The sequence below is a fragment of the Giraffa tippelskirchi genome, chromosome 14 (assembly GCF_054371585.1).
Source record: "Giraffa tippelskirchi isolate mGirTip1 chromosome 14, T2T-mGirTip1v1.2.pri, whole genome shotgun sequence".
In the NCBI taxonomy this organism is placed as follows: Eukaryota; Metazoa; Chordata; class Mammalia; order Artiodactyla; family Giraffidae; genus Giraffa; species Giraffa tippelskirchi.
Window position 1 is genome coordinate 67,372,631 of NC_137288.1, and position 27,353 is coordinate 67,399,983.

Genomic DNA, 27,353 nt, shown 5'->3' on the forward strand with positions numbered 1-27,353 from the left:
GGGTTCAGTCCCTGGGTCAGGAAGGTCCCCTCCCCGGAGTAGAAAGTGGCAGCCCACTTCAGGATTGTGCATGCTCAGTTGCGCAGTTGTGTCCGGCTCTTTGCAACCCCATAGACTGCACCCCACCAGGCTTCTCTGTTCATGGAATTTTCCAGGCAAGAATACTGGAGTAGGTTGCCATTTCCTACTTCAGGGGATCTTCCCAACCTAGGGATCGAACCTCCATCTCCTGAATTGGCAGGCAGATTCTTTACCACTGAGCCACCAGGGAAGCCTGGACTTTCATGTACCAGTCTTTATACATACCCTGGTTTTCACTCCCCTTGGGTAGATACCTAGGAGTGGGATTGCTGGGCCATATGTTATAACTCTAACTACCAAACTGTTTTCTAAAGTAGTTGTATCATTTTACATTCCCACCAGCAGTGCATGAGAGTTTCAATTTCTGTACAGGCTCAACAATACACGTTATGGTCTGTCCTTTTAATTGTAGCCATTCTAATGGATGTAAAATGGTATCTCACTGAGGTTTTCATTTGCATTTTCCTAATGGCCAGTGATGTTGAGTAGCTTTAATGTGCATATTGGCCATCCATATATCTTTGGAGAAATGTCTATTTAAATTAGTTGCTCATTTTAAAAGTTGGGTTTTCTTAATAGAGAGTTGTCAGAAGAGGTCCTTAGGTATTCTGGATTCTCTTATTAGATATATAATTTGACAACATTTTCTCTCAGTCTGTGTGTTCTTTTTACTTTCCTGATTATGTTACTGGAAGCTCAAAAATGTTTAATATTGAAGTTCAATTTGAAAACATTTTAAAAATTCCTCAGGTTTTGCTATAATATCCAAGAAATCATTGCCTAACCCCAAATCATGAAAATATTCATCTATATTTTTTTTGCAGGTTATTTAGTTTTAGTTCTCTATTTAGGGCAGTGATCAGTTTCGAGTTCATTTTCTTACATCATGAGAGGTAGAAATCCAGATTCGTTCCTCCGCACAGGGATAACCAGTTGTTTCATTTATTGAAAAGACGGTTCATCCGTGAATGACCAGTCTTGGATGTTTTTATCATATGTATTGATAGTCTTTTAATTTCTGTTCTTATGTTTTGGTTTTCAGGTTGCTTATCAAGTGTCCCACAAATGAAAAAAATTTCTACATCTTATGAGGAAAGACGGAAGCAAGCTACTGCTATTGTTTTACTAGGAGTAATAGGAGCTGAATTTGGTGCTGAAATTGAACCTCCTAAACTGTTGACCAGACCTCGAAGCTCTAGTCAGATTCCTGAAGGATTCGGTTTGACTAGTGGTGGATCCAACTACTCACTGGCCAGACATACTTGTAAGTTAAGAAATTCCTAATGCTGATTTATTGCTTCTCAATACCTATTATGTATTGAAAATATCTTAAGAGTAGCAAACATATCCTGAGTTTTAGCTCAAATATAACGCTTAAATTAAATTGGAAAGCAGTATAATCTATTTGGCACATTACCCTGTAGTTATAGTTCTGGGACTTTTTAAAAGTTAAAACTTGGGCTTTTAAATGCTTTTCTTAAAATAACACATTTCTGAGCTTTGTATTTCCACATTTTGGTCAAGACTTCAGCCAAAACTTCTAACTTCTAAAATAATTTCTGAGAAACTATGCATCTTGTCAAGAACAAGGTTTGAAAAGTCAGAGGTAGGTGTGGAAGACCAGCTTTGTCTTTTATATACATATGTATGTATATGAATATATATATAAATGTATATGTGTGTATTTTATATATAAATATATATGCATTTATATATGTAAAAAACATGTATTTTAAATATCATGAATGAGGAACTATGAATGACTTCTATAATTTAAAAAATATTCCAGTAACAGTTTTCAAAAGATGAAAAACATCAGAGCTTAAAGGGTTTGTCTCATATTTCTGCTTTTGGTTCTGTGTTTGGTATGTTAGTAATAGGTCAGGGTATTTTATAATGAAGCCTTTGGTACCCTAGTGTCAGAATTCCCTTAGGTGAAGGTCAGAATGTTCCTACCACAACGCAGAATCATTTCTAACAAATGTGCCACCTTAACCACCAAATAGAATTTACCAAATACATCAAGATATTCTTTGTAGCGTAAATTGCAATGTGTTCTTTTGGAGTTTTGGCATTTAAGCAAGGGAAAAAAACACATGCTACTTTGTTAGCCAAGAAGTTCATTGGATCATTGTCACATACTCTTTCTGAGAAACCAAGGAGTCATATTGGTAGCTTTATTATTAAAGCCCTGTTCTAGACTGGGTTGCCTCCCTGCTCCCTTCCATCCTAGCTGAGATCCTCCCTCCAGGAATTGGAAGCTTTTGTCCCAACATAATCTACTGGTTCCAGAGCCCCTGCTTTCGGCCATGGTATAAACTGCTACTGCTCATGGTTTCTGGTTGAAAAGGGCTTAATGACTAAGAAGTGCTGTTAGTTTGTAATTTAAAAAGCACTTTCTTTTCTATCTCTTTACTTGATATTCAAAATAGAAATGAAGATTTCTTCAAACTGGCTCAGCCAAAATGTAGTAAAACCTGAATTTGAACCCAGGTTTCTTGCGACCTGAAAGCCCCTGGTCTTCCCATTCTCCGCCCGGCCACATCTGCTTCCCTCCCCTGCAGGGGCCTCTTCGTCTTTTCCCGGGCTCTTCAAGTTTCCTGTTTTCCATTCATAAAACCCCGCTCAAATCTCACCCACACTCCCAAGGGCTCTTTAACAGGCCTAATCTTTCTGTGTCACTCTAGACAGAGTAGGACTTATATATATAGCACCTTGTTTAGAATTTTGATATTAGAATAGTAGAGGTTAGTGAAACCTTGACATGATTTAGTCTGGTGGCTTTCAAACTTTTTTGCTCACCATCTCTCTAATGGGTATCAAGATATGTCTCATCTTGCACAGTTTTGTATCGACAGCTAAAACTTTTAATAATAAGTTTAAACATTTTCAAAAGATAAAATTTTGAGGATATTGTGAATATTGACATTTAAAAATGAAACTATCATTCTTTCAAATTAATTCAATAGAATATTTGGCATAACTATTTGATATCTGCCATCATCATCCATTAAAAAAAAATTTCATGACAAACTTTCAATGTCAACAATTTTACAACCTTGATTATTTTCCTCGAAGAGAGAAAATTTCTACCCTCAATGTTTTAGGGAAGGGGTTAATTTGCATATTAAGCATCCAAAAATCAATTCCTTTAAACTATGTCTTAAGACTATGTGTGCTTACAAAACTGTATTTCCCTTGAAAAGACTTAAGATACTCCCTTTTGAAGGGGTTACCTGTTTTGAAGACTGCTGATTTAGTCCAACATGTTTTATATAATACCTCCACAGCATTCATTTGTATATTTTCCTGCAAGGAAAGTGAACGTAAATGTTATTTCTCTGGAATTTTCATGCAGCTTTATATCTTAGTTGTTGTTCTTGTTCAGTTGCTTATGTCTCACTCTTTGTGACCCCATGGATTGCAGCACGCCAGGCTTCGCTATCCTTCACTATTCCCCAGAGCTTGCTCAAACTCATGTCTCTTGAGTTGGTGATGCCAGATATCTTAGTATCTGTGTACAAATGTAGGAGCATTATAAATCAATGAGTCACTGACTAATTTCACCCAAGCCAATAGTTGGTTGTTAGGCAGATTAGTTTGACTTCCCAGGTGGCTCAGTGTTAAAGAATCCACCTGCCAACGCAGGAGATGTGTGTTTGATCCCTGTATTGGAAAAGATCCCCTGGAGAAGGAAATGGTAACCCTCTCCAGTCTTCCTGCCTGGAAATCCCACGGACAGAGGAGCGGGGTGGGCCACCATCCATGGGGTCGCAGAGAGGAGGACACGACCTAGCGACTGAGCACACACAGGCAGATTGGTTTACACCACATTATCTTAGCTATCTAGACTAGTACTGTTATCATCTGTTCACTAATCACAGTTTATTCAAAATTCTGATATTCATAAATTTGCTTCTGTGTGTCTTTTCTCTTGACTTGTAATTTCATCTGAAAATTGTTACTAATGTAACTGGGAAAAGACAGACTAGGTTAGGTAAGGTAGATAATTTTTAGAAAGCAATAGCACGGTAGAAATGGAGATTTCTCAAAGAAGCCCTGGGAATTGATAAAGGAATGGAGGGGTCTTAGTAGTGCTCTTTGGTTTGTTAAAATTCAGGGAGCTGAACTTTAACCCCCTGCAAAGGGGTCCCAAAGCCTAATTCTGACATGAGGGAAACTGGGCTGAGCTCTGCTTCAGAGGGACTTCTGCCTGGGGCCGCCTCAACTTTTCCAAGCAAGGAAATAAAATTTACCCAAACATTTAAAACAGTGAAATCTTTAAAAACCAAACTTGTTCTTTGAGCACTTTGGATAAAGAATGCAGATGCGAAAAGGACAGAAGGTAGTGATTCTTAGCAAACAATGTTTATAATTACTTCACTGTAACAAAGAACAGAGAGATTCTCAGAGGTTTCTAGAAAGCAGAAATCATATATAAAACTGAATGATATAGTACTTACTGGAACAAGTTCAAAATCTATAAAATGCCTGTGGTATTTCCTTACATATTATGGTTGCCCTATTCTATTTCAATAATTTAAAAGTACTTTAAAGATAATCATGTGTTTCTTTTAACTTCTATCCCATTCCTCTATTTTTTTCCCAAAAGTCTTAGATTTTTTGGAGGTAGATTTGCCTAACACAGGGATTTTTAAGAATTGGGATGTCTTGATTAAACTTTAGGTTTATAAGTCTAAATCTTGCTCTCTTGATTGGAAATAGTCAGGTGTCTAAATGTTCCTGGGTCTTTACTTGGGCGCTTTTCAATCAGTTCTGCGTAATATTAACCTGCCAGAAGTTGCTATGTGTATCGCTATGGTATTTGTTTATGTGGCATTTAAAATGTATTGCTGCCATCTTTATGGCATCCTATTGAATGAGATGGTAATTATTGCCCTCATTCTGAGATAAGGGCATTTAGGTACAATATTTGATGAACTTTAATTGCTGGAGTTCTAACCTTCCTTGTAAAGCCATTCTGTGAAAACTCATAACGTAGTCAAATTCCAAACATCCACATAGGTGGGGAGGGCGGGGGGAGACACTGATGCCTAATGCAAAAGTTATGCATAGTTTTATAATACATTTTATTTTTTTGTTTTTATATTTAAAAAAATTTTCCATTTCTGTCTTAGATTGACTGGTTAATTTTTTTTAATATTTATTTATTATTTGTTTTTTACTTGGCCGCACCAGGTCTTAGTTGCAGCACATGAGGTCTTTAATGTCCATTTTGACACGCAGGATCATCAGTTGCCGCCTGTGGGCTCTACTTCCCTGACCAGGGATCGAACCTGGGCCCCTTGCGTTGGGTATGTGGAGTCTTAGCCGTTGGACCACCAGGGAAGTTCCTATGATACATTTTATACTTATGCTGGAATATGTATGAATTTTTTGTGGTGTTACACTTTACATAAAGTATCAGAATGACATAGTGAAGACAAAGCTGAGAGACTGGAGACTGAGGCCTCGACCAGGCTACTCTGTGACCTTGTATCCTTGGGGAGCCAAGTGACCCTCTAGGTTGCAGCTTCTGCTTGTATAAAATAAAGGGCAGACGCTGTCTGTCTTTGAAGCCCCTTTTGATCCAGTTGGTCTCTGCTTCTGAAGTGAAATGGAAAGCATCCCAGGAAATTCCCCTCTTCCTTCACCTTCCTGTTTTCTGCTCTAAGTAGGAATGATTGCTTTCTTGTGTCTCATCAGCTCAACTTCAATAGGGGTCTTCCTTCATTTTTATTCTGTTCCACATATGAGATGTGATTAGAATATTTTAGGGAATCATCTCTGTTACCTTATAGGTCTTTTGGTTCATCCTTTCACTTGGTCTCTTCTGCTCTTTTTTTTTTTTTTTCTGAGTAAAGAAGGTCAGGGAGATTTATTGATATTCATATTTCTTACACAAATTAGAATAAATACAAATAAGTCACATTTAAAGTCATCTAATTTGGTTAAAATGATATGTTATTTCTCCATTTATAGATCAAAGCACAAATGTTTTTATACAAGAGTTCTTTAAAACAGCTCTGTTTATAATGTCAGATATTTTGTTCAAAACATTTTTTTTTTGCCACTTTATATTTTTAATTGAAGGATATTTGCTTTACGGAATTTTGTGGTTTTCTGTCAACAAGAATCAGCCATAGGTGCACCCACGCCCCCTCCCTCCCGAACCTCCCTTCCACTCCCTCCCCACCCCATTCATTGTGGAATGATGCTGGCACATCTGTAGCAGATCCCATTTTGGTCTCTCATTAGCTTTCTGACTTTGGGCAGGTGGCATAAGACATTTCCCGTGGCAGCCGACTCTGAGACACACTTGTGTGCAAAACTCTCCTGGGGATCAGTACCTTTAAGGAGAGACAGAAACTGGGCAGAGGGGGAAGGCCAATCGCATTTCAATTGCCTAGAAAGCTTCAGCTGATCTTGGGAACTCTGGAGCTGGGATGGACTTCAGCTTGTCCTAAATGGGGCCTAAGGGCTCAGCCTTTACGTCTCCAGGTCATTCAGTCATTGAATCAGGGGTGCCCTGAAGAAGGGGTGTGACTTTGGGTGGGCCACTCTCTTCATCCTGGGGCAAATCCCACAGAGGGAATCAGCCGATACTTTTGAGCCATGTGCACCCCCAAGATCTGGGCAGTGCATCCATCGCAGAGCAGAGGAGAGGCACTCAGCAGGTCACTCACTCCAGTGTCCCAGCTCCCCCTTCCGTCCATAGGCACCACCATTTATTTACCAGTGTTTATTCCAAGTCCACATGCATCTCTTGTTACCCTGCAAGACAGATATTTTATCCAATATGAGGTACATTAATAAGAGTCGATTCCTGAGCATTTATTCTGTGCCAGGGTATTTTGCTATATTCTTTATATGTATTATCTTATTTAATCTTCTAAACATGTCAATTATACGCTGTTACCATTTATCAGATGAAGACCCTGAAGCTCTGCTCAGTACTCACTCAAGATTGATGAAGTTGAATTTAACTTTCTTCTTACAAACAGTGAAGGAATAGGTCAAATGTTTTAACTTGTACTGCTAAAAAAGCATCAAGCCTGGACGTGAACACCTGTCTTCCAAATCTGAATCTGTATGTTCGCCATTTCACGCAGTTGTCTTGTCTCATAAACAAGTGTGATTCAGAAATGGTGCCGTACAGAAAAGGGGCAGGCACATCTGTGAGCCACAGCTTGCCTGGAAACAGGTACACCGTTGGATCATTTGTTTAGGGATATGCTGGTGCTGTGGAGAGATAAGCATGTACAAAATCCACATCTCCATACTTATGAACAGTTCACATCTAAGGTGTGAAAAACTTAGAGAAAGAAAATGAATGTTTCCCCATAGTGGGTCTTTAGGAAATCTGCAAATCCAGGGTTCTTCTGCTGGCCAAGGTGAATGGCATCATGATGTTACCTGGAAAATGCTGTTTATGTGCCCTTGCATTTCTGTTCTGGAAAAAAGTTCCAGATTCCATTTGATACTCAAGAGAAAGTCATTAAAAGAAACAGTTAAGAACCCCACAAGTTTGTTGGAATAAATGGCTCCTATGTTACTGTGATTTTTTAAAGCAGAATAGACTTGTGTCCCTCTTGATTAGTTCAGCTGTAATACCACAAATTGGAAGCCTCAATTTGATGCTGTCTCAGCAATGTCTTAATCCTATGAAACCTATATTTAGAGTTTTATATTAATAATATTCTGGTGCTCTGCTTGATTTTAGTTGGTTGTGGTCTACTGTTGTGAAAATGATTCCCTGAATACTTTGTGTGCTTTCTAACCAGGCATGTTTTGTTCAATGACTACATTAATCTTCGTTGGAGTTGATGTTATAATGAATTTTATTTCCAACATCTTATGAGATGTTAAGCCAAACATCTTATGAGAAAGTTAAGCCAAATCTCAGATGTTTTATCAGCAAAATTGGGACAAAGTCACTGAATTGCAATTAATAACAAAACTAACAATAGTGGCAAGTTGTGGGAAAAAAGCAGCAATAATGATGAGGAAAGCATCGTGTCATTTGCAAGGATAAGCAATGACCAAAAAAAATGGGCCTTTTCCCTCGTCACATACAAGTCCTCGGATCATGTTGCTGAGCTGCTGTTGTGGCTGTAGAGATTGCGTTTCTGTTTGCTTTTCCTCATGTGTAACTCGGCCTTCCTGGCATCTGAAGGTGAACCTGCCTCCCTGTCTGGCTTCTTACCCCACTGTCCACCTCATTCACTCTTCTCATTGTCCTCAGTCAGCGTTTCCTGTTCTTTACTGCTCCTTCTCACTGGTAATTTCACTTTGAAAAATTATCCTGGTTCCAGATGCTACTTGGCTTGCATTGCCATCGTACCTTTGGTGTTCAGAACTCTAGCTGTGCACTAAAATCATATCTGGAGTGTTTTGAAAATGCATGTGTCTGAGCCTTATCCTGGAGTTCCTATTCAAAAACTCAGGGGTGAGATTTAGACATCTGTGTTTTTTTTTTTTAAGCTTCATATGTAATTTTCATCTGTAGCCAGAGTAGAGAAACCCAGTAGAAGTCAGAGTCCTTATAATTATTTGACATTGAGTGTTCTATGGTGGTTTTGGTCACTAAACTACCTTAATGCACAAATTGTAATTTTCTTTATATTTTAAAATGGAAGAGGTAATGGGAACTAATCAGAGTGAATAAATGACATTTCTATTACTCTCAGACCTAATTCTTTAGGTAGTTCAGCCTTTTTATTGGAATTTCATTATTCTGGATTGCTTGGGTTTAAATCTTGAATCACTGCTCCGTGGCTGTGTGACCTTAAATGCTTTAGCCTCTGTTTCTTTAACTGAAAAATAGGAACAATACTGTCATGTACCTTATAGAAGAATATTATGAGGATAAATAAATTAGTGTATGTAAAGCACTTTGAAAAGTGCCTGACGTATAAGTGTTAGTTGAATGTTTTTATTACTGTTACCACAAATGTGTATAGAAAAATAAAGAAAAGAAATATATCTGCTATGTATTAGGACATTTATATGTAAATGACATATATATGTGTATAGACTACTTAAAAAAATATTCCTAAAATCTTATAAGGTAGGTATTACTGTCAACATTTTATATATGAGTGAGCAGATACTCTTAAAAATTAGATTTCTTCCTTAAGGTTATCTGTCTTATAAAGGATTTGAATCCAAATGCAATTTTTCTCCCAAAGCCCATGGTATTGTTTGCTACAAGACATACTGATTTGGACTGTTTGTGGCAAACTACGTTGGTTCCCAGAGGATTTACATAAAAATGCACTTTTCTTTGGCCATATTATTATATATGTGTTGAAATAAAACACTTAAGTACTTTTATAATTATTTATTTGTATTCTTGTATATTTGTATGTTATTTATTTGGATGAATTTCTACCTACTTATTACCTTGTCTCACATTTTAACCACATCAACATACTAAGCTCAGATCAAATGGAAAATTTCACTACTCTTCTGTTTTTACTTATAAATAATTTATGTTGTATAACAGCTTTATTGTTTTAACTGTGATCTGACACTTGCATTAAAACCCTTGTTTGGTGATGTAATCCCATCCTTGTTCTCCAAAAATACCTTTAGTTTGCAATTCTTTTTGTTAATTTACTGCACTATGCATTTTTGGTTCCTCTTCCATAAAACAAGTAAGTTAGACAAGATTATTTCTCAGGCCACTTCCATCTAAAATTACACAGTTCTATGAAATTATTTATGTGATTTATTATTATCCTTACTATACGGTTTCTGTTTATTACTACCACTTGAACTTGCCTATCTTACTTTCATTGTTCTTTATCAATTGTTAATCTGCTTTTAAAGGTTCTAGTATTCCAGTGCCATGCCATGTTTGAAGCTGAGCATCTTTAAAGTGTTTTTCTGCCATCCCTCCTATGGGTACCTCTTATCAGCTTACCAGGCTACAATTAATTCCACAAAACTCATCCCCCCCAACACGTCCCGCTTCGTGGACTTGTGTTCTATTGATGTGATTGTACTGTAGGCCACAGATCAGCAAACCAAAGCTGTGAATCAACCCGGGCCCCCTGCCCATTTTTTTCAAATAAAATGTTATTGGAACAGAGCCACATCTACTTGTTTACATACTATTTGGCTGTTTCACGCTGTAGCAGTAGTTGCTGTAGAGATTGTATGGCCTACAAAGCCCCAATTTTTTTTATTATCTGGCTATTTACAGAAAAAAATCTGCCAACCTTCCTGTACATTATTTGAATCCTTTGTCAGTGGTCCTTTCTTGCCACTTAATATACAAAAGGGCTTTAAAGTGACTTTGTTAAAAATATTTCAGTAGCTAAATATAGCATCTAGGGTACTCTGAGGTCTGTAGCCTTTAAGAATGTAGTACAAAGACATTACTATACCAATTTGGGGGGGTCTAGAATATAATACAGCATTGGTATAAATCTCTGCCAAGCGTCTAATGTACACACTAGTTACCTTGCCTGAGTTGCAAATTTAGTGACAGGTTTGAGCTCTGTATTGCTAGTGGCAACCCTCCCCCCCTTTTATTTTGAATAGGACTTTCTTATATCTGATATTAAATAACCTTGGTCTGAAGTTTTCTGACAGCTCTGAAGAAGCATTCCTTTACATTTGTATGTCTTAATATATGTACTCCAGGGTCGCTGTAATTAACAGATTTAGTTCTGTAAATTCAAGCAATTTCATAGCCGAAGGGGACAAAGACCATCTAGTCTAACCTTTTCAAAAGCTGTAGAACTTTACGGTACCCTTAGAAAGCTTTTTGTAAGAAGTGAACAGAAACATTTTGTAAGCTTGTTTGTAGATTCCGTGCCGTGTCCTTCAAAAACATGATTCCCAAGGATTAGAATGTTGGGAGCCTAAGACTATTTGATTGTTTTATACTCTGGCTTCCATGATCACACAGTAAGTGCTGGTGAACTTGTTGGTGTGACCCAGTTCAACTGGGAGTTTCCAGAGTGGAAGTCCACTAGAGAACCCAAATGCTTGTATGAAATCAGTAAATATAGAGCTCCTTCCTTACACCTTTGCTTTACAGATTGTGTTCTTAGGGTCCTGGGGCTCCATCCAGATGGCTCAGTGACCGCCTGTGCTCTTAACTCTCCTTCAAGCACAGCGGCACTACTGTGACATTGTGTCCACAAAGAGAAACTGCCAAAACAGAGTGAGATTCTTAAAAGCAAAACAAAACACCAAATAACTGAAAACTAGAAATTATACATCCTTCAAAAACATGATGAAAATCAAAATTCTTGATTTGCCCACTCAAACCTGTTCTGCTTGCAGCCTTCCCCAGCTCAGTTAACAATTATTTTCTTTCTACTTTCTTAGTGATAGATATGATAGTGAAGTTACTCGGTTGTGTTCTGCTCTTTGTGACCCCATGGGCTATAGCCTACCAGGCTCCTCCGTCCATGGGGTTTTCCAGGCAAGGGTACTGGAGTGGGTTGCCATTTCCTCCTCCAGGGGATCTTCCCAACCCAGGGATCGAACCCAGGTCTCCCGCACTGCAGGCAGACACTTTACCTTCTGAGCCACCAGGGAAGCCCACCCCTAATTCCTTCCTCTGTCAGACAACATCTTACCCATCAGGAAATCTTATTGGCTCTACCTTCAAAATATATCCAAAATTCAGCTACTGTTTGCCACCTTTACTGTTAGCACCCTGGTTAGAAACCTTCCTTTCTCACTAGTATTACTACCAAATCTTCCAGCTTCTACCCTTATCCCTTTATAGTGCAATTTTAAACATAGCCATCATGGTAGTGATGTTTTTAAGACCTAAGGTAGATCTTATCACTTAAGGATATCCAGACGACTAATTAGCCACACAAAGACTCAAAAATCAGTAGGGTTTCTTTATAATACTAAACAAAATAGAAAATGTAGAGAATCATCATTTTTTGAAAGATCCTTCAAACTAGACACTAAAAACTGGAAGAAAAAGACAGCCCAGTTTAAAAAAAGAATAAAGTTATAGGCAGATGTTGTATCATAGAAGGAATGAAGATGCCAAAATATGCAGCCTATCCAATAATTACAGGAATTGGGGTTAGGAAAATTTACTAGAAACACTTGTTTGTTTAAAACCTTATTTTTTCTTCACAGTAAGTGGATATTTGTGTAATTAAAATAAAATAATAAATAGATGCACATATTTTACAAATATTTTTAAGATGTCACTAATTAGGGCAACCAAAAGAAGCCCCATAGCTCATAGCTAAGAATAAACTTAAGAAATATGGAAAAACTGCAACATGTCACTGAGAGAAATAAAGTAATATCTGAGTAAATAAAGAGGCATGTAGTTCTTGGATGGATAAGATAATTCCATATGGTAAATATCTCAGTTGTTTCCAAATTAATATATAAATCTCACACAAACACTAAAATCTCAACACTGCTAATTTTAATAGTCAAAATGATTCTAAAATTAACACACTAGAGATAATTGGAATATGTGATTTATTTTGTTTTATTCAGTAAACACATATTAGCACTAACAATATACCAGTCACTACGTTAGGCACTTTACAAATATTTAATTCTAATTATAACCCCTTGAAATACATAATTATTAAAAAAAATCAACCTGTACAGTACTGTAAAAATAGAAAATATTTCTAGGCATTAACTTAATGAAAAAGATACAGTATTTTTAGAAAAATAATTTTAATTTTACTGAAAAAGTTTTTAAAGACCTAAATAAATAGGAAGATATACACTGTTATGGATAAGTGTACCCAGTATCATAAGAATGTCATTTTTCATAAATTTAATACCATTTCAAATAAAACACCAGTAGGGTCTTTGTTATTGTATATTGTTATTCAGCTTGACGAGCTGATTCTCAAATGCACATGAGAGGACAATGAGCTAAGAAAAGCTATGACATTTCTAAAGTAGAAGGACAAGGTGGAGGTTTTCCCCTTATAGCAAATGTTTTTATAAATTTATAGCAATTCATATAGTGTTATCTTGGTGCTGATTAAACCAGTAGACCTATGGAGCAGAACAGACAGCACAGAAGTGGTTCTATACATACAGAGGAATTTGATTCTTTATACGTCTAGCATTGCTGCTGCTGCTGCTGCTAAGTCGTCTAGCATTGAAGATCAGTAAAATAAAGGGTAGAATTTCTGATACATGGTATACTTGCCATTGGCTATTCATAAGGAAGAATAATGAAACTGGATTCCTCATGCCCATGATAGCCAAAAAAACCACATCAATTTTATATGGATTTAAAGACTTAAATATGGAAGCTCAAAACCATAATACTTTAAAAAGATGATATAGGAAAACATGACCTTGGAATGGGGAACCAGTTTTGCAAACAGGTGACAGAAAGCCCAACCAAATAATAAGGACGATGGATAAATTCAACTATGTTAAAATTAGAAACCTCTGTAATTAACAATGCCTTTTAAAAAGTAAAAAGTAAAGCACAAAGAGGAAAGAGGTGTTTATGACACAGGTAACTGACAGACTGTTACACACACACACACACACACACACAAGTGAGTAAGAAAAAGACCAATGCAGAGCAGAAAAATGGGTAAAGACTGAAAAAGTACTTCACAAAGGAAATAAGACTAGCTAAGAAATCTCTGAAAAGATGATAAACTTTATTCTAAGGGAAATGCAAATTAAGGGCCAAATGAACTATCATTTCTCATCTACCAAAGTGAAAGATTGAAGTGTGACATTATCAAATTTTGGTGACGATTAGCAGCAACTGGGACTGTATACTCTACGCTATGGAGTGTAAATTGGTTTAAGCACTTTAGAAAGCAACTGGGTATACTATCCTGTGAATGTACTCTATCTTTGCATTGTCTAGAAAAACTTAAATGTGTGAAGTAAATACTTTTTTCCATTCTATGATTGCCTTTTGATTACCATAACAATTTGTTTCAAAGAACACAATTTTCTGATTTCAGTGAAGTACAGGTTATGAATTATTTTGTCTTATACTTCATGCTTTTTATATTGTAAGAAATATTTACCTACACCAGAGTCTCAAAGACTCCCCCTACCACGTTTTATTCTGAGAGTTTCAGCTTTTGCATGTAGCTTTGTGCTCTAGTTTGAATTAATTTTTGAGTATGATAGGAGGGAGGGTTAATTTTTAAAAATACATATACAGAAATTTAATTCTAGCAACACTTGTTGAAAACAATTTTTTCTTTTATGCCCCCAGTCAGTTACCTTTTTTAAAATTTATTTTTAATTGGAGGATAGTTGCTTTACAATATTGTATTGGTTTCTGCTGTCCAACAACATAAATCAGCCAGAAGCATGCATATGTCCCCTCCCTCTTGACAGTTTCCTTCTTTGAAAACCAAATCAGTTGGGTCTGTTTCTAGACCCTCTCCTCTCTTTCATTAATCTATTAATTTATGTCTGCTGACTAATACTATACTGTCTTGATGACTTCAGTTTTCAAGCAAGTTTTGAGATTAGGTAGAAGTCTTCCAACTTAGTTTTTCTGTTATAAAATTGTTTTGGTTATTCTAGTTCTTTTGTGGTTTGATAAAATTTTAGAATCTCCTTGCCATTTTTTAAAAAAAGCCTGTTAGCGTTTTGATTGGAATTCCTCTGAATCTGTAGTTGAATTTGGGGAAAATTGACATCTTAACAATTAGTGAACCTTCTGATCTGTGAATTGACGTATAGAAGAAATGAGGGAAATATGAAATCTCCATCAGGCAAAGTCAACAGTGCTAGCTGCCACTGACAAAATGCACTGGTGGATGCTAAAATCAGTATATTAACATGGCCTTAAAGGATCTTCTCCCAAGAAATTTATCAATTACAATGGGAAATTGGCTTTCTCCACTGTAATTAGTTACGATGACCAAGAGATCAAGGTGAACCTTGTCAGTAATAAGACATATCAACAGCATTCTCTCCCTGATATGATACACTGAGAAGGACACAACATCACTTTGGTGGTATTTCAGCCAAAAATGTATAGCCATAGTCTAATTGTTAGAAAACATCAGACTGAGAGACATTCTACAAAATGAGTGATGAGTATTCATCAAATATGTCATGAAAAGCAAGGTTAAGTATATGAAATTGCTCATCACAGATTGGAGGAGACTAAAGAGACACAGGGGCTTCCCAGATGGCACAGTGGTAAAGAATCCACCTGCCAATGCAGGAGATACAAGAGATGCAGGTTCTGTCCCTGGGTTGGAAATATCCCCTGGAGGAAGGAATGGGAACTGATTCCAGTATTCTTGCCTGGAAAAGCCCATGGACAGAGGAGCCTGGCGGGCTACAGTCCATGGAGTTGCAAAGAGCTGGACACAACTGAGCACACACACACAAAGAAACACAACAACTAAATACAGTGTGATAATCTGGAGTGAATATTGGAAGAAGAAAAGGACATTGGAAGAGTCAAATAAAGTCTGTAGTTTAGGCAGTAAATAGTTCACCAATATTAATTTCCTAGCTTTGGTAATTACAAGGTGGTTACATAAGTTCTTAACATCAGAGAAAGCTGGGTGAAGAGTATCCGTGAATTCCCTTTGTATTTATGCAACTTTTCTGTAAGCCTTAAATTATTTCAGAATAAAAAGTTTTTAAAAAGGCAGTTCCCCATAGGTGGTAGTATAACGACAGACTTGTATTTTATAGTAACATAAGCAATACTGTATTTTAAAGTAGCCGAGAATGTTCAGAATTTAAAATTGCAGTTTTATTTTTCTATGGTTTCCATCACTAATCTCCTGCCCTCCCTAGTTTCCAAGTATGTTGTATCCGTGGGTAGAAAGTCTAGCACCGTTTTATTCATAGGTTAAACAATAAAAGCATAATAATTAGCGATTCTTAGCACATATGATTGTATTAGTAGGTAGGTTTCGGAAGACAAAGCAAATTTTTTCAATTTAATTTTATTCCATGTCCATTAAATACCAATGGTTCTTACTTTCAAGGCAGTGTTTAACTAAATGTATTCTTCCCTGGGGTAGTACATGAAATTAAGTTGAAAGAAAATAGCAAAGTAAATATTTCCCTACTCTGAATTTTATTTATTGCTAGTCATAGGAAAAAAGGAAAAAATATTTTTTAAGCTCTGGTATTAAAGATGCAATAATGTGTTTCTAAGGCATTGTCCAACATTTCTGAAACTTTTAAGGCATCTTTTATTTTACATCTACAGTGTTTCCTCTGCTCATGGCTAAATAATTTATTGTTGTATTCCTTGAACCTACATTAAGGGAAGCTGCCAATGGAAATTAGGTCCCGGTACAGCATGCCTCTCATTTCTTAACTTCCTTTTTCTGTTTTACTGTTTAAAATGTCATGCTGAATTGTGCAAGTTAGAAACTGATCTTGAACCATATCCAGTGGGTTATAAATACATGCTATGCTCTCTGTGTTAACATTTTCTGATCATCATATAACATTTAAAAATAAATGAGTGTTTCTTTTACATTGGAAAGGTGTTGACATGTTGATAAACACATATTTTGAAAAATAATTATGAGAATTCAATATATGCTCTAGGTTTTGAACTGTGTATGTGCCTAAGTGATGTTTATCTGACTTCTGCCCCCAAATCTCTAGATTTTCTCCTTTAAGCAAATAGGGTTAACATCATGATTAATATGGAGAAGGAAATGGCAACCTATTCCAGTATTCTTGCCTAGAGGAGCCTGGTGGGCTGCTATCCATAGGGTCGCACAGAGTCGGACACAACTGAAGCGACTTAGCATGCGTGCATTCACTGGAGAAGGAACTGGCAACCCAGTCCCAGTATTCTTGCCTGGAGAACCCCAGGGACGGCGGAGCCTGGTGGGCTGTGGCCTATGGGGTCTCACAGAGTCCGACACGACTGAAGTGACTAAGCAGCAGCAGCAGCATGATTAATAAATGATCTCAGAATTGAACTCACCGAACATATATAAAAAGTAAACGTTATTTAGTTTTGTGAATGGCATTTTGATTTAGTCATTTTAGCGTATATTTACTGTGATAAAAAGTCCCATCTTGCCGTCCATAGATTCAATTGGGCTGGACATTGGAGAGCTCTTGTAGTGTCTGAAATGTGCTACTTCCAATTATGTGAAGGAAGGAGGACGTAGAATCTTCTGGAAGACTGTAAGAGCGGCATAGTAGCCTCCATCCCAGAGCTAAAAGCAGTTACTTTGGGACAATGTGATGCTGATTCCTGATAATTCTTGAAAGGAGATGAGAAAGAAGGGAAGTATATTAGAACAGATCCCAGGACAGTTGTGAACAGAAAAAATGATGAAGGGTTGCTTATTCGTAGGAAGTGATTACCTGTTAAGAGAGGTCCAGGAGCACATGCAAAATGTCAGCTGTCACCTCTTCTGCTGCCAAGTCACTTCAGTCGTGCCCGACTCTGTGCGACCCCATAGACGCCAGCCCATGAAGCTCCCCTGTCCCTGGGATTCTCCAGGCAAGAACACTGGAGTGGGTTGCCATTTCCTTCTCCAATGCGTGAAAGTGGAAAGTGAAAGTGAAGTCGCTCAGTCGTGTCCGGCTCTTAGCGACCCCATGGACTGCAGCCTACCAGACTCCTCCGTCCATGGGATTTTCCAGGCAAGAGTACTGGAGTGGGGTGCCATCGCCTTCTGCAGTCACCTCTACTAGGGTGGGGTAAAATGGGTAATAAAGGAATCAAAGACCAGGAGAGGCTCTCCTCCAACGTGATTACACGGGAAACACCCCGCCTGTGGATGGTGAAGAACCTTCCCAGAGGGCGTGGGCCGCTGTCGCCCGAGAGCGCGGGCAGGTGGAGCCGGTCTGGAGGTCCCTGGAGGGCCGCGTGCGCTCTGAAGCGGCCCGCCGCCTGGAGGCCGCCAGCCGGCCATCTGGTGAGCCGCCCGCCATCTTCCGGGGGCTGCGCGGACCCGCTGGGGAGGGCAGGCTGTCCTCTCGCTCTCGCTCGGTTGACCTCTGCTGACCAAGCTTAGCGTCCTGCCCGCTGGTGAAGGGGGCGTTTACAGAATCTAAGGCCGGGATTTCAAAGTGGGGCTTGTGTAGAGGGTGACAACACACACACACCCACCCCAAATATATATAATATACACGAGCTGATAAGTGGCCCAGAAGGATTAATTTATTGTTATAATACTAAGATGTAGTATCATAAGCCAGAACTTTCAAATAACTGCAGTTTCATTCTCTGCTTGGTGCTTTATAATGAGCTAATTATGTTTTCCATGGGCTTCCCTGGTGGCTCAGCTGGTAAATAATTCACCTGCAATGTGGGAGTCCTGGGTTCGATCCCTGGGTTGGGAAGATCCCTTGGAGAAGGGAAAGGCTACCCACTCCAGTATGCTGCCCTGGAGAATTCCATGGACTGTGTAGTCCATGGGGTTGCAAAGAGTCAGACAGGACTGAGCAGCTTTCACTTTCACATGTTTTCCATAACTATTTTTAGTTGACTTATAGTAGTACTATTTTGGGAGGCTTCCATAGGCAGATCCCCTGGAGTAGGAAATGGCAACCCACTCTAGTATTCTTGCCTGGAAAATTCCATGTACAGTCCACAGGGTCTCTCAGAGTCAGACACCACCAAGCAACTAAGTACAAGCACAAGTATTATTGTATAAGTTTTTCAGAGACTGACCCAGAAATTGTTCTCTACTTTGTTCTTCTTTCTGAGAAGTACCCTTGGCACAGCTGTGAAGATCTCTAGGCAACATAGTCACGTAGCTACTGACAAGGGTAGGTTTAAAACTCCACTAGACTAGGCCTTGCAAAACTGAACTCTACCTTTGTATGATCAGCACAACTAACCCCATTTTGCATTTCTGGATAAATAAATGATGCTTGCAACTGTGACCCCAAATTTTCATTTCAATGGCCTAGTCATGTCCCATCACTTACCCACTACTCCCAGGGATGTTAGTGATAAGGAATAATTAATGATTTGTTAGCAAAATCAGATCTTTGATGATAATGTACAACAGATGTACAAATTCTGTATTTAACTTTTATTTGCCTTTTAATTGCTATGGATTTCTGGACCTGCTACTGGCTACTTTATCAGAGTGAAGAAGCGGTTCCTATCATCTCTTATCCTCGGTCCCAGTGGACATTACAATGTATTTTCTCCAAAATAGAACAGACAGTCCAGCTCCATTATGTGTTGTAAAATCGTCGCAGCGCCATCCATTTTAGCTGCAGTTGTCATTTCACTGGGACAGCGTTCTTGGGATTTAAGAAAGAATAAAAATGGCAAGCAGAGAATTTACTGGTGTTTTCGTATCAAATGGTTTCAAGGAGGAATGTTCCTGGCAAGTAGAGGAGTCTTTGGACTTTTGAGCACTTAAAAAGAATTTCGGCCTGAGAGAAGGTAATATATAATGTTAAGCCCAAGCTCATTTAAAATTCTACTTTGACTGCCTGTCACATTACAGAGCAGTCTGCTCTGAAGGTCTCCACTGTCGGTTCTGTGACCTTCAGAGCTTCATCAGGCCGTTGGCTGGAGTGGAACAGGCCTCTCTGCTTCTGGGAAGTGAAGAGAATCTGGGCAGTAGCGCAAGTCCTAAAATATTGATGTGGCCACTGCTAAAGTACAGCAGTATTATATGATTGTACGCAGTATGTCACTGATGCTCTTTTCATTCCCCAGAAAGCATTATGCTGAAACTGTAGGCTGTCAGTCAAGTTAGTTTTGGTAACTGCAAAGCAGAGTTTGCCTTTGTGGACATTTATATAACACATGTATATATAATTATATAATTTTTTTTCAATGAATATAAAAGATTGAAAAGTTGCTGTTCTTCACATCTAGTGCCTCCCTTAAATCTTGTGTCAGTAGTCACCCAGGTGCACAAAGATGGAAGCCTGTGTGACTCTTCTCTTTAAAAGCATATAAGGGAGAGTGATAGTAGGGACTACGAAATATAAATTTTTATCTTGTATCTCGTGAGTTGCCATTCTTGAAAGTAGAGATGATTAAATATTGGCCATTTTGTATGGTTCAACCTGACACCAAAGTCTTAGATCTGCCATGATGTAGAAGAGCATCAGGTCAGTAAAGCAAATTGATATGATCTTGGGTGGCCTCGGACTGCAACCGCTTGTAACGGGCCTTGGGTTCCCAGCCAGGGACTGGGCTGGTTCGTCGCGGGGAAAGCATCAGGTCCCAGCCACTAGACCAGTGGTCAGTGACAAGGGCCCTGGCCCTTCGGCTTTGCGTAAAGGAATTTCCACAAAGACAGGAAGTAGTGAAGCAAGTCAAGTGTTTTTTAAGAGAGAAAAAAAGTACAGCACGTGGGTAGACACACAGGAAAACACAGCGAGACAGAGGAAGAGCTGCTGAGACATACCTTTGTGGCAGCTTGAATTATTTTTATGGGGTGTTTCTTCTGACAGTCATTCTGGTTTGCCGGGTTCACAGTCCACATTTGGTATATCTCAGGATCCTCCCATGTGTGCACGCACATCTCTTAGCCAAGGTGGATCCTACTGAGGAGGTGGCTGGAGCTCCTAGCGTTAGTTAGCACCACTCTCCATTGACCTCCAAGGAGCCTTTCTGTGCCTGTGTGGCTGGGGAGATCTCCGGACTTTAGGAACGAGAAACACATGGTCTGCACAGGGCCCAGCCTCCTCTCTTAATTGTCCTGCTCTTCTCATCTTGGAGTTTTGATCCTCAGGGAATGAATCTCCAATCACTTTACCCTGGGGGGACCCATCTACCTCCGTCCTTAGTGTAAGCCAGAACCTAGATTAAAACCACTTGTTATTGGAAGCTGATGAGATACAGAGACAAGATGATGTCTAGGAAAGTAATGAGTGATTTATGACTCAGTCTGTACAACAGCAGCAGAAGTGAGGTGTCATCCTCATCACTGTACTAGTGGAAAATATTATGGTCACCAGATTTTTCACTCTCTGAACAACGTGTTTTAGGCCTGCTGCTGTTGCTGCTGCTCAGTTGCGTCAGTCGTGTCTGACTCTGTGCGACCCCATAGACAGCAGCCCACCAGGCTCCTCGGTCCCTGGGATTCTCTAGGCAAGAATACTGGAGTGGGTTGCCATTTCCTTCTCCAGTTTTAGGCCTAGGATTATGTAAATCCTTGCGGATAAGTCATTTGCTTCCATGGATAGCTTCCTGACATGCCTAATACAGCAGATTTTTGTTTCTAAACTCTTTACTGCCTTTCTGACTTTTAAATATTTAGATGATTGCCCCTTGGTGACATCATACATTATACCTAGGGTGATACTTTTGTTTCATACTTAAGGACAGCCTTGCCCAAAAAGATATTAGAAAATACTTCATCAATCCACCTCTACTCAACATTCAGAAAACTAAGATCATGGCATCTGGTCCCATCACTTCATGGCAAATAGATGGGGAAACAGTGGAAACAGTGGCCGACTTTATTTTTCTGGGCTCCAAAATCACTGCAGATGGTGATTGCAGCCATGAAATTAAAAGACACTTACTCCTTGGAAGGAAAGTTGTGACCAACCTAGACAGCATATTAAAAAGCAGAGACATCACTTTGTCAACAAAGGTCCATCTAATCAAGGCTATGGTTTTTCCAATAGTCGTGTACAAATGTGAGAGTTGGACTATAAAGAAAGCTGAGTGCTGAAGAATTGATGCTTTTGAACTGTGGTGTTGGAGAAGACTCTTGAGAGTCCCTTGGACTGCAAGGAGATCAAACCACTTCATCCTAAAGGAGATAAGTCCTGGGTGTTCATTGGAAGGACTGATGTTGAAGTTGAAACTCCAATACTTTGGCCACTTGATGTGAAGAGCTGACTCATTTGAAAAGACCTTGATGCTGGGAAAGATTGAGGGCAGGAGGGGAAGGGGACAACAGAAGATGAGATGGCTGGATGGCATCACTGACTCAACGGACATGGGTTTGGGTAAACTCTGGGAGTTGGTAGTGGACAAGGAGGCCTGGCATGCTGTGGTTCATGGGGTCGCAAAGAGTCGGACATGACTGAGCGACTGGACTGAACTGAACTGAAATTTTTATAGGTGAGATTCGCTGCAGAGTAATTCAAGGTGTTCAGGATTGTGAGGATGTGGTTGAAACAAGACTGGCCAGGAGTTCAAAACTGTTGAAGCTGCATGATGTTTTCCAAATTTCCATGGTGGTTGCAATAAGATTTATTATACTTTTTCTTTATACTTTTGTCTAAGTTTGAAATTTTCTGTAGGGGAAAAGATACCTGACAATGAAGCTGGTTGTCCCGTGGAGTAGTGAATGTCAAGCCAGTGGACTCTGTTCTGAATCTGTAGTCTGCAGTGTGGCCCGAATGTGTGTTTTCATTAAGCTCTTCAGTTGATTCTAAATTGTTGTTGTTCAGTTGCTAAGCTGCGTCCGAGTCTTTGCAACCACATGGACTGCAGGACGCCAGGTTTCCCTGTCCTTCACTATCTCCCAGAGTTTGCTTAAACTCATGTTCCTTGAGTTGATGATCCATCTAACCATCTCATCCTCTTTCACCCCCTTCTCCTTCTGCCCTGAATCTTTCCCAGTGTCAGGGTCTTTTCCAGTAAGTCAACTCTTCGCATCAGGTGGCCATAATATTGGAGCTTCAGCTTCAGCATCAGTCCTTCCAGTGAGTATTCAGGATGGATTTCCTTTAGGATTGACTGGTTTGATCTCCTTGTTGCCTAAGGGACTCTCAAGAATCTTCTCCAGCAGCATAGTTCGAAGGCATCAATTCTTCCGTGCTCAGCCTTCTTTATGGTCCAACTCTTACATCCATACATGACTGCTGGAAAAACCATAGCTTTGGCTATATGGACCTTTGTTGGCAAAGTGATGTCTCTGCTTTTTAATACACTGTCTAGATTTGTCATAGCTCTTCTTCCAAGGAGCAAGCATGAATTTCTGGAGCCATCCTATTCATCAAGTGTCTTGATTCTAAATATCAACCAGGATTAGAAATCTCTAGGCCAGATCATCTCTAAAGTTTCTTCTAATTCTGAGCTTCCTAAGTCTGTGTTTCTTTGAATGGTATAAACAGGATGTACTCCAGAAATTTAGGGATAAAATAGTTGGAGCGACCATCAAAACCTTGGTAAATATAGTGAAACTTACCCAAGACCTCAAAATATAGTTAAAATGTGGACACTGGAGTGTGAATCAAGTCCATTCATTCATTGCAAAACTATTTTTAATGCTTCTCAGTTCCAGACAGTGTACCAAGAACTGGGAAATGGTTGTGGTCAAAAGAGTTATGGTGATGATAATTTTGAACTTCATTTATTATGGAAGCTTTGTGTTACCATAGAGAGAATGCTGATTTTTGAGACTGGAGCTTTGACTTCTGGCCCTACCATCACGCTTGTTCTCTAATCTAGAGTAAGCCACATAACCTTTCTGAGCCTCTGTTTTCTGATCTATTGTCATGAGAAGGTTAGACCCTTATGGCAGAAAGCAATGAGGAACTATAGAACCTCTTGATGAAGGTGAAAGAGAAGAAGGAAAAAGCTGGCTTAAAACTCAACATTCAAAAAACTAAGATCATGGCATATGAACCCATCACTTCATGACAAATAGTTGGTGAAACAATGGAAACAGTGACGGATTTTATTTTCTTGGGCTCCAAAAGCACTCCAGACATGGCTGCGGCTGTGATATTAAAAGACACTTGCTCCTTGGAAGAAAAGCTATGACAAACCTAGACAGTGTATTAAAAAGCAGATACCTCACTTTGCTTACAAAGGTCTGTATAGTCAAAGTTATGGTTTTTCCAATAGTCATGTGTGAATGTGAGAGTTGGACCGTAAAGAAGGCTGAGTGCCAAAGAACTGATGCTTCCAAACTGTGATGCTGGAGAAGGCTCTTGAGAGTCCTTTGGACAGCAAGGAGCTCAAACAAGTCAATCCTAAAGGAAATCAACCCTGAATATTCATTGGTAGGTCTGATGGTGAAGCTGGAACTCCAGTACTTTGGCCACCTGATGGGAAGAGTTGACTTACTGGAAAAGACCCTGATGCTGGGAAAGACTGATGGCAGGAAGAGAAGAGGGTGACAAAGGATGAGATGGTTGGATGGTGTCACCGACTCAATAGACATGAGTTTGAGCAAACTCCAGGAGATGGTGAAGAACAGGGAAGTGTGGTATGCTGCAGTCCACGGGGTCTCAAAGAGTCGGATATGACTGAGCAACTGAGCAGGCTCTTGACTGTTATAAAATAAGAAGCATGAAGATATTTTTCTCTATATGTGGGCGGTGTAAATATAGGATCAAATTTTTTTTCTTACCCTTTCAGTAGCCATGAATTTTGCTTGTCATTCGAGTTGAGTTGGGGGTATCTTCCCTTTTTCCTGCCTCTGTAATATGATTCTATAAGCATACACTTAAGATGGCATAATTAGATTCTATTTATAACCTGGAATAGGTCTAATCCTAAGCTCATTTACTGTCTTAGAACAGAATTGATCTTGCTTTCACCTTTAATTCACCCTCTACAGATTTTGAGAGGAAGAAAAGTAGCAATGCTAGCTCTGTGTAACTAGGCCAGAGTTAATAGGGGAAGGTTGGAAATCCAGCATTATCATATTTGTTTGCCTTTCTCTCTCTACTTTTTAAGTGTTAATAGATGCAGATCATTCAGATAAACAGTTCTGGCCTGCTTGAGACTCTTGCCAGTTTGGCTTTACTTATCATACATGTTCAAATGATTCTGCTCTTACTCAATTGTCATGAACCCCATTTACGGTTTCTGGGATTACCAGGAGAAAAACAACAAGATGTATTTCATTTGCAATATTAAACATAAAATCCCTTTGCAGATGTCATCTTATGTGTGGAGTATGACATAGCCTTTTCCTTTTAAATAAATATTATGCACAATATAATGGATAGGACAGAAGATTTTAAGTCAAAGAAACCGTATTGTGGCATTACTGACAGTATGATCTAGAATAAGTTATTTAGGGTTTGTGAGAAGCAGTTTTCCTCGTCTTTGAAATTGAAACTAGCATCATACTCCCGCCTGGGTTCTTTTTAGAATGAAATACCGTACATATAAACCACCCAGCACAGTACCCACCACCTACCAGGCAGTCAGCAAATAGAATTTCCACTTCTTCTTTTTTTTTTTCCTTTTTCTTCATTTATGTATTTTACTGATTTTTCTTACTGTTTTGTAGAAAGCTTTTTTAAAAATATATCTTTTTCCCCACTGTGTCTCCCTTGGCCTGACAAAGCAGTAAATTTCTTCTTCACCCCCTGCCCCAAATAATTCTAAAAATATAATAAGAAAAATTTTTTTAGTAGGACTGGAGTCTAAGTATTAATAGTTTTCCTCCTTTGACAGAATCTTTTTTTTGAAGTCTTAATATGCAAATAAATATCTGCAATTGAAGAAAATAATTAGGGGGCAATGTCTGTATCATTATATACAGGGAGATGGAGGGAGAGGAATCTATCAAAGGCTCCACCGTGGCAGGCCTGCTGTATTGTATCATTCAGTACTACAGTCAGGGAGCTCCTGGTGGTCCAGTGGCTGAGACTCCACTCCCAGTGCAGGAGGCCCAGGTTCAATCCCTGGTCAGGGAACTAAATCTCACATGCCACAACTAAAAGATTCCGCATGCCATACCAAAGACTGAAGATCCCACATGTCAGATAAGTAAATAAAAATACTCTTATCAACTCCAGAAACAGGTCTTGCTCCATCTCATTTTATCTCATTAGATGAGGAAATGGACACCCAGCTTATGTTACCTGACGTCAGACTGTTGGCAGTTGTAGTTTGGGGCTTGGAGTCTAGGTCTCACTTCATGGTTGTCCACTAGCGTCCGTGCCTTCTCAGTCACCGCAGAGAGGAGAGCGGCCCTGCCTCCTAACTGGAAGGAAGCAGGGTCACGGTGTGGAGTAGGAGACCAGGCTGAGGACTTTCTCATGTTGGACTTGTGCTGCTCTGCTCGCCCTCCATTTTGAGACCCAGTTCGTGAGAAGGAAACGGCCGCCCACTCCAGTACTCCTGCCTGGAGAACGCTATGGACAGGGGAGCCTGGTGGGCTACCGTCCACGGGGTTGCAAAGAGTTGGACACGACTGAGCAACTTCACTTTGTTCTTTCTTTCTTCCTGCCATAGTAAGACATGGTTTAGCCATGTGTCATATTCTTCAAGTAGGTTGGGGTAGACAGGTTGAGTACAATTGTTCTATGATATATTGCCTGGTTAAGAAATTATCATATAATCATACCAAATTAAATCCGTATATGTCTGTAAAGTTTTAAAAATGTTTTGACAGTCTTATTTATTTTTCTTTGTTGCTCCCAGACAATTTAGAAGTATTTAGACATTTTTATATGTGCTGTGCATAATATCAGAAATAAATACTGTAGTATATTTCTTCCAGGTTCTACTTAGCTGCCAGTGACAGTAGAATAGCAGAAAAAAATGTATTTCTCATTGTGGTTTACAGCATTACTTCTTTCATCTTTTATTGAAGATGAAGACTGGTTTATAGTGCTTTTCAATCTATAGTTTATTATAAAAAAGAATTAACTAATGAAAATATTGCCATATATAACTGTTTTGCAAATTCATTAAGAAAGAAACATTTGAGGGAAAATAAAAACAAATATTAAAACCATGCAGTAGCCAGTAAGATGTGAGGCAGCTAATTGCTTCCTGTCCCTTTCGAAATTACTCAGCCTGAAAAAAGATAGCACATATTGATCTACTGTATAGTAAATGTCCCATGTCTGTGCTCCTCTCACACCCAGATGCACACACACACTGCATATTCACACACAGCAGGAGCATCACGAAACTGGGTACCCACTCATTTCTTTCATCAAACTTATGTAATAAAATCAGGATGGAACATCTTCCTTTGCAGAGGGAGATAGCATAAAATCACGAAAACCCACAAATGAGTGGCGGTGTAATATTATCTTGAATGCACGATATGTTTGTTTGCTTTAAATCTTCAAAGAAAAGCAAGTTTTCCAAGGAAAAAGAAATATTTCCTGATGATGTAGTAGTATCAGTTAATCCATATGCATACTAATACATCTATATGCATTTGTAGTATTAGAAGCAATGTCAAAACTTAGGCTTGGTTGATCATCTTTTTGAAGTTAATATGAAGATTATGCAAATTCAGATTGTGCTTGTCAATATGGTCTTTTGCTTTATTTCAGGAATGATCCACTCATCTAGAGAATGGGGGTTTTATTCACGTATGTTGTAACTCCTGTTTGTGATTTTTTCTATAAACATGAGATTTTTTTTCAGCATAGATTTTGAAAGTGCTAGTGTTGAT

The 27,353-nt window shown here is 38.9% G+C and overlaps 1 protein-coding gene across 24 annotated transcripts in view; it reads left to right on the forward strand.

Moving 5' to 3' along the window:
* The window catches only part of WDR7 (WD repeat domain 7), a 373,254-nt gene that overhangs the window by 222,566 nt on the left and 123,335 nt on the right, over window positions 1-27,353 (forward strand). For all 24 annotated transcript variants that reach the window (XM_081562306.1, XM_081562297.1, XM_081562301.1 and 21 more), the window contains one exon: window positions 1,124-1,345. In XM_081562306.1, the coding sequence (XP_081418432.1) occupies window positions 1,124-1,345 (222 nt within the window). The remainder of the gene's footprint in view (window positions 1-1,123; window positions 1,346-27,353) is intronic.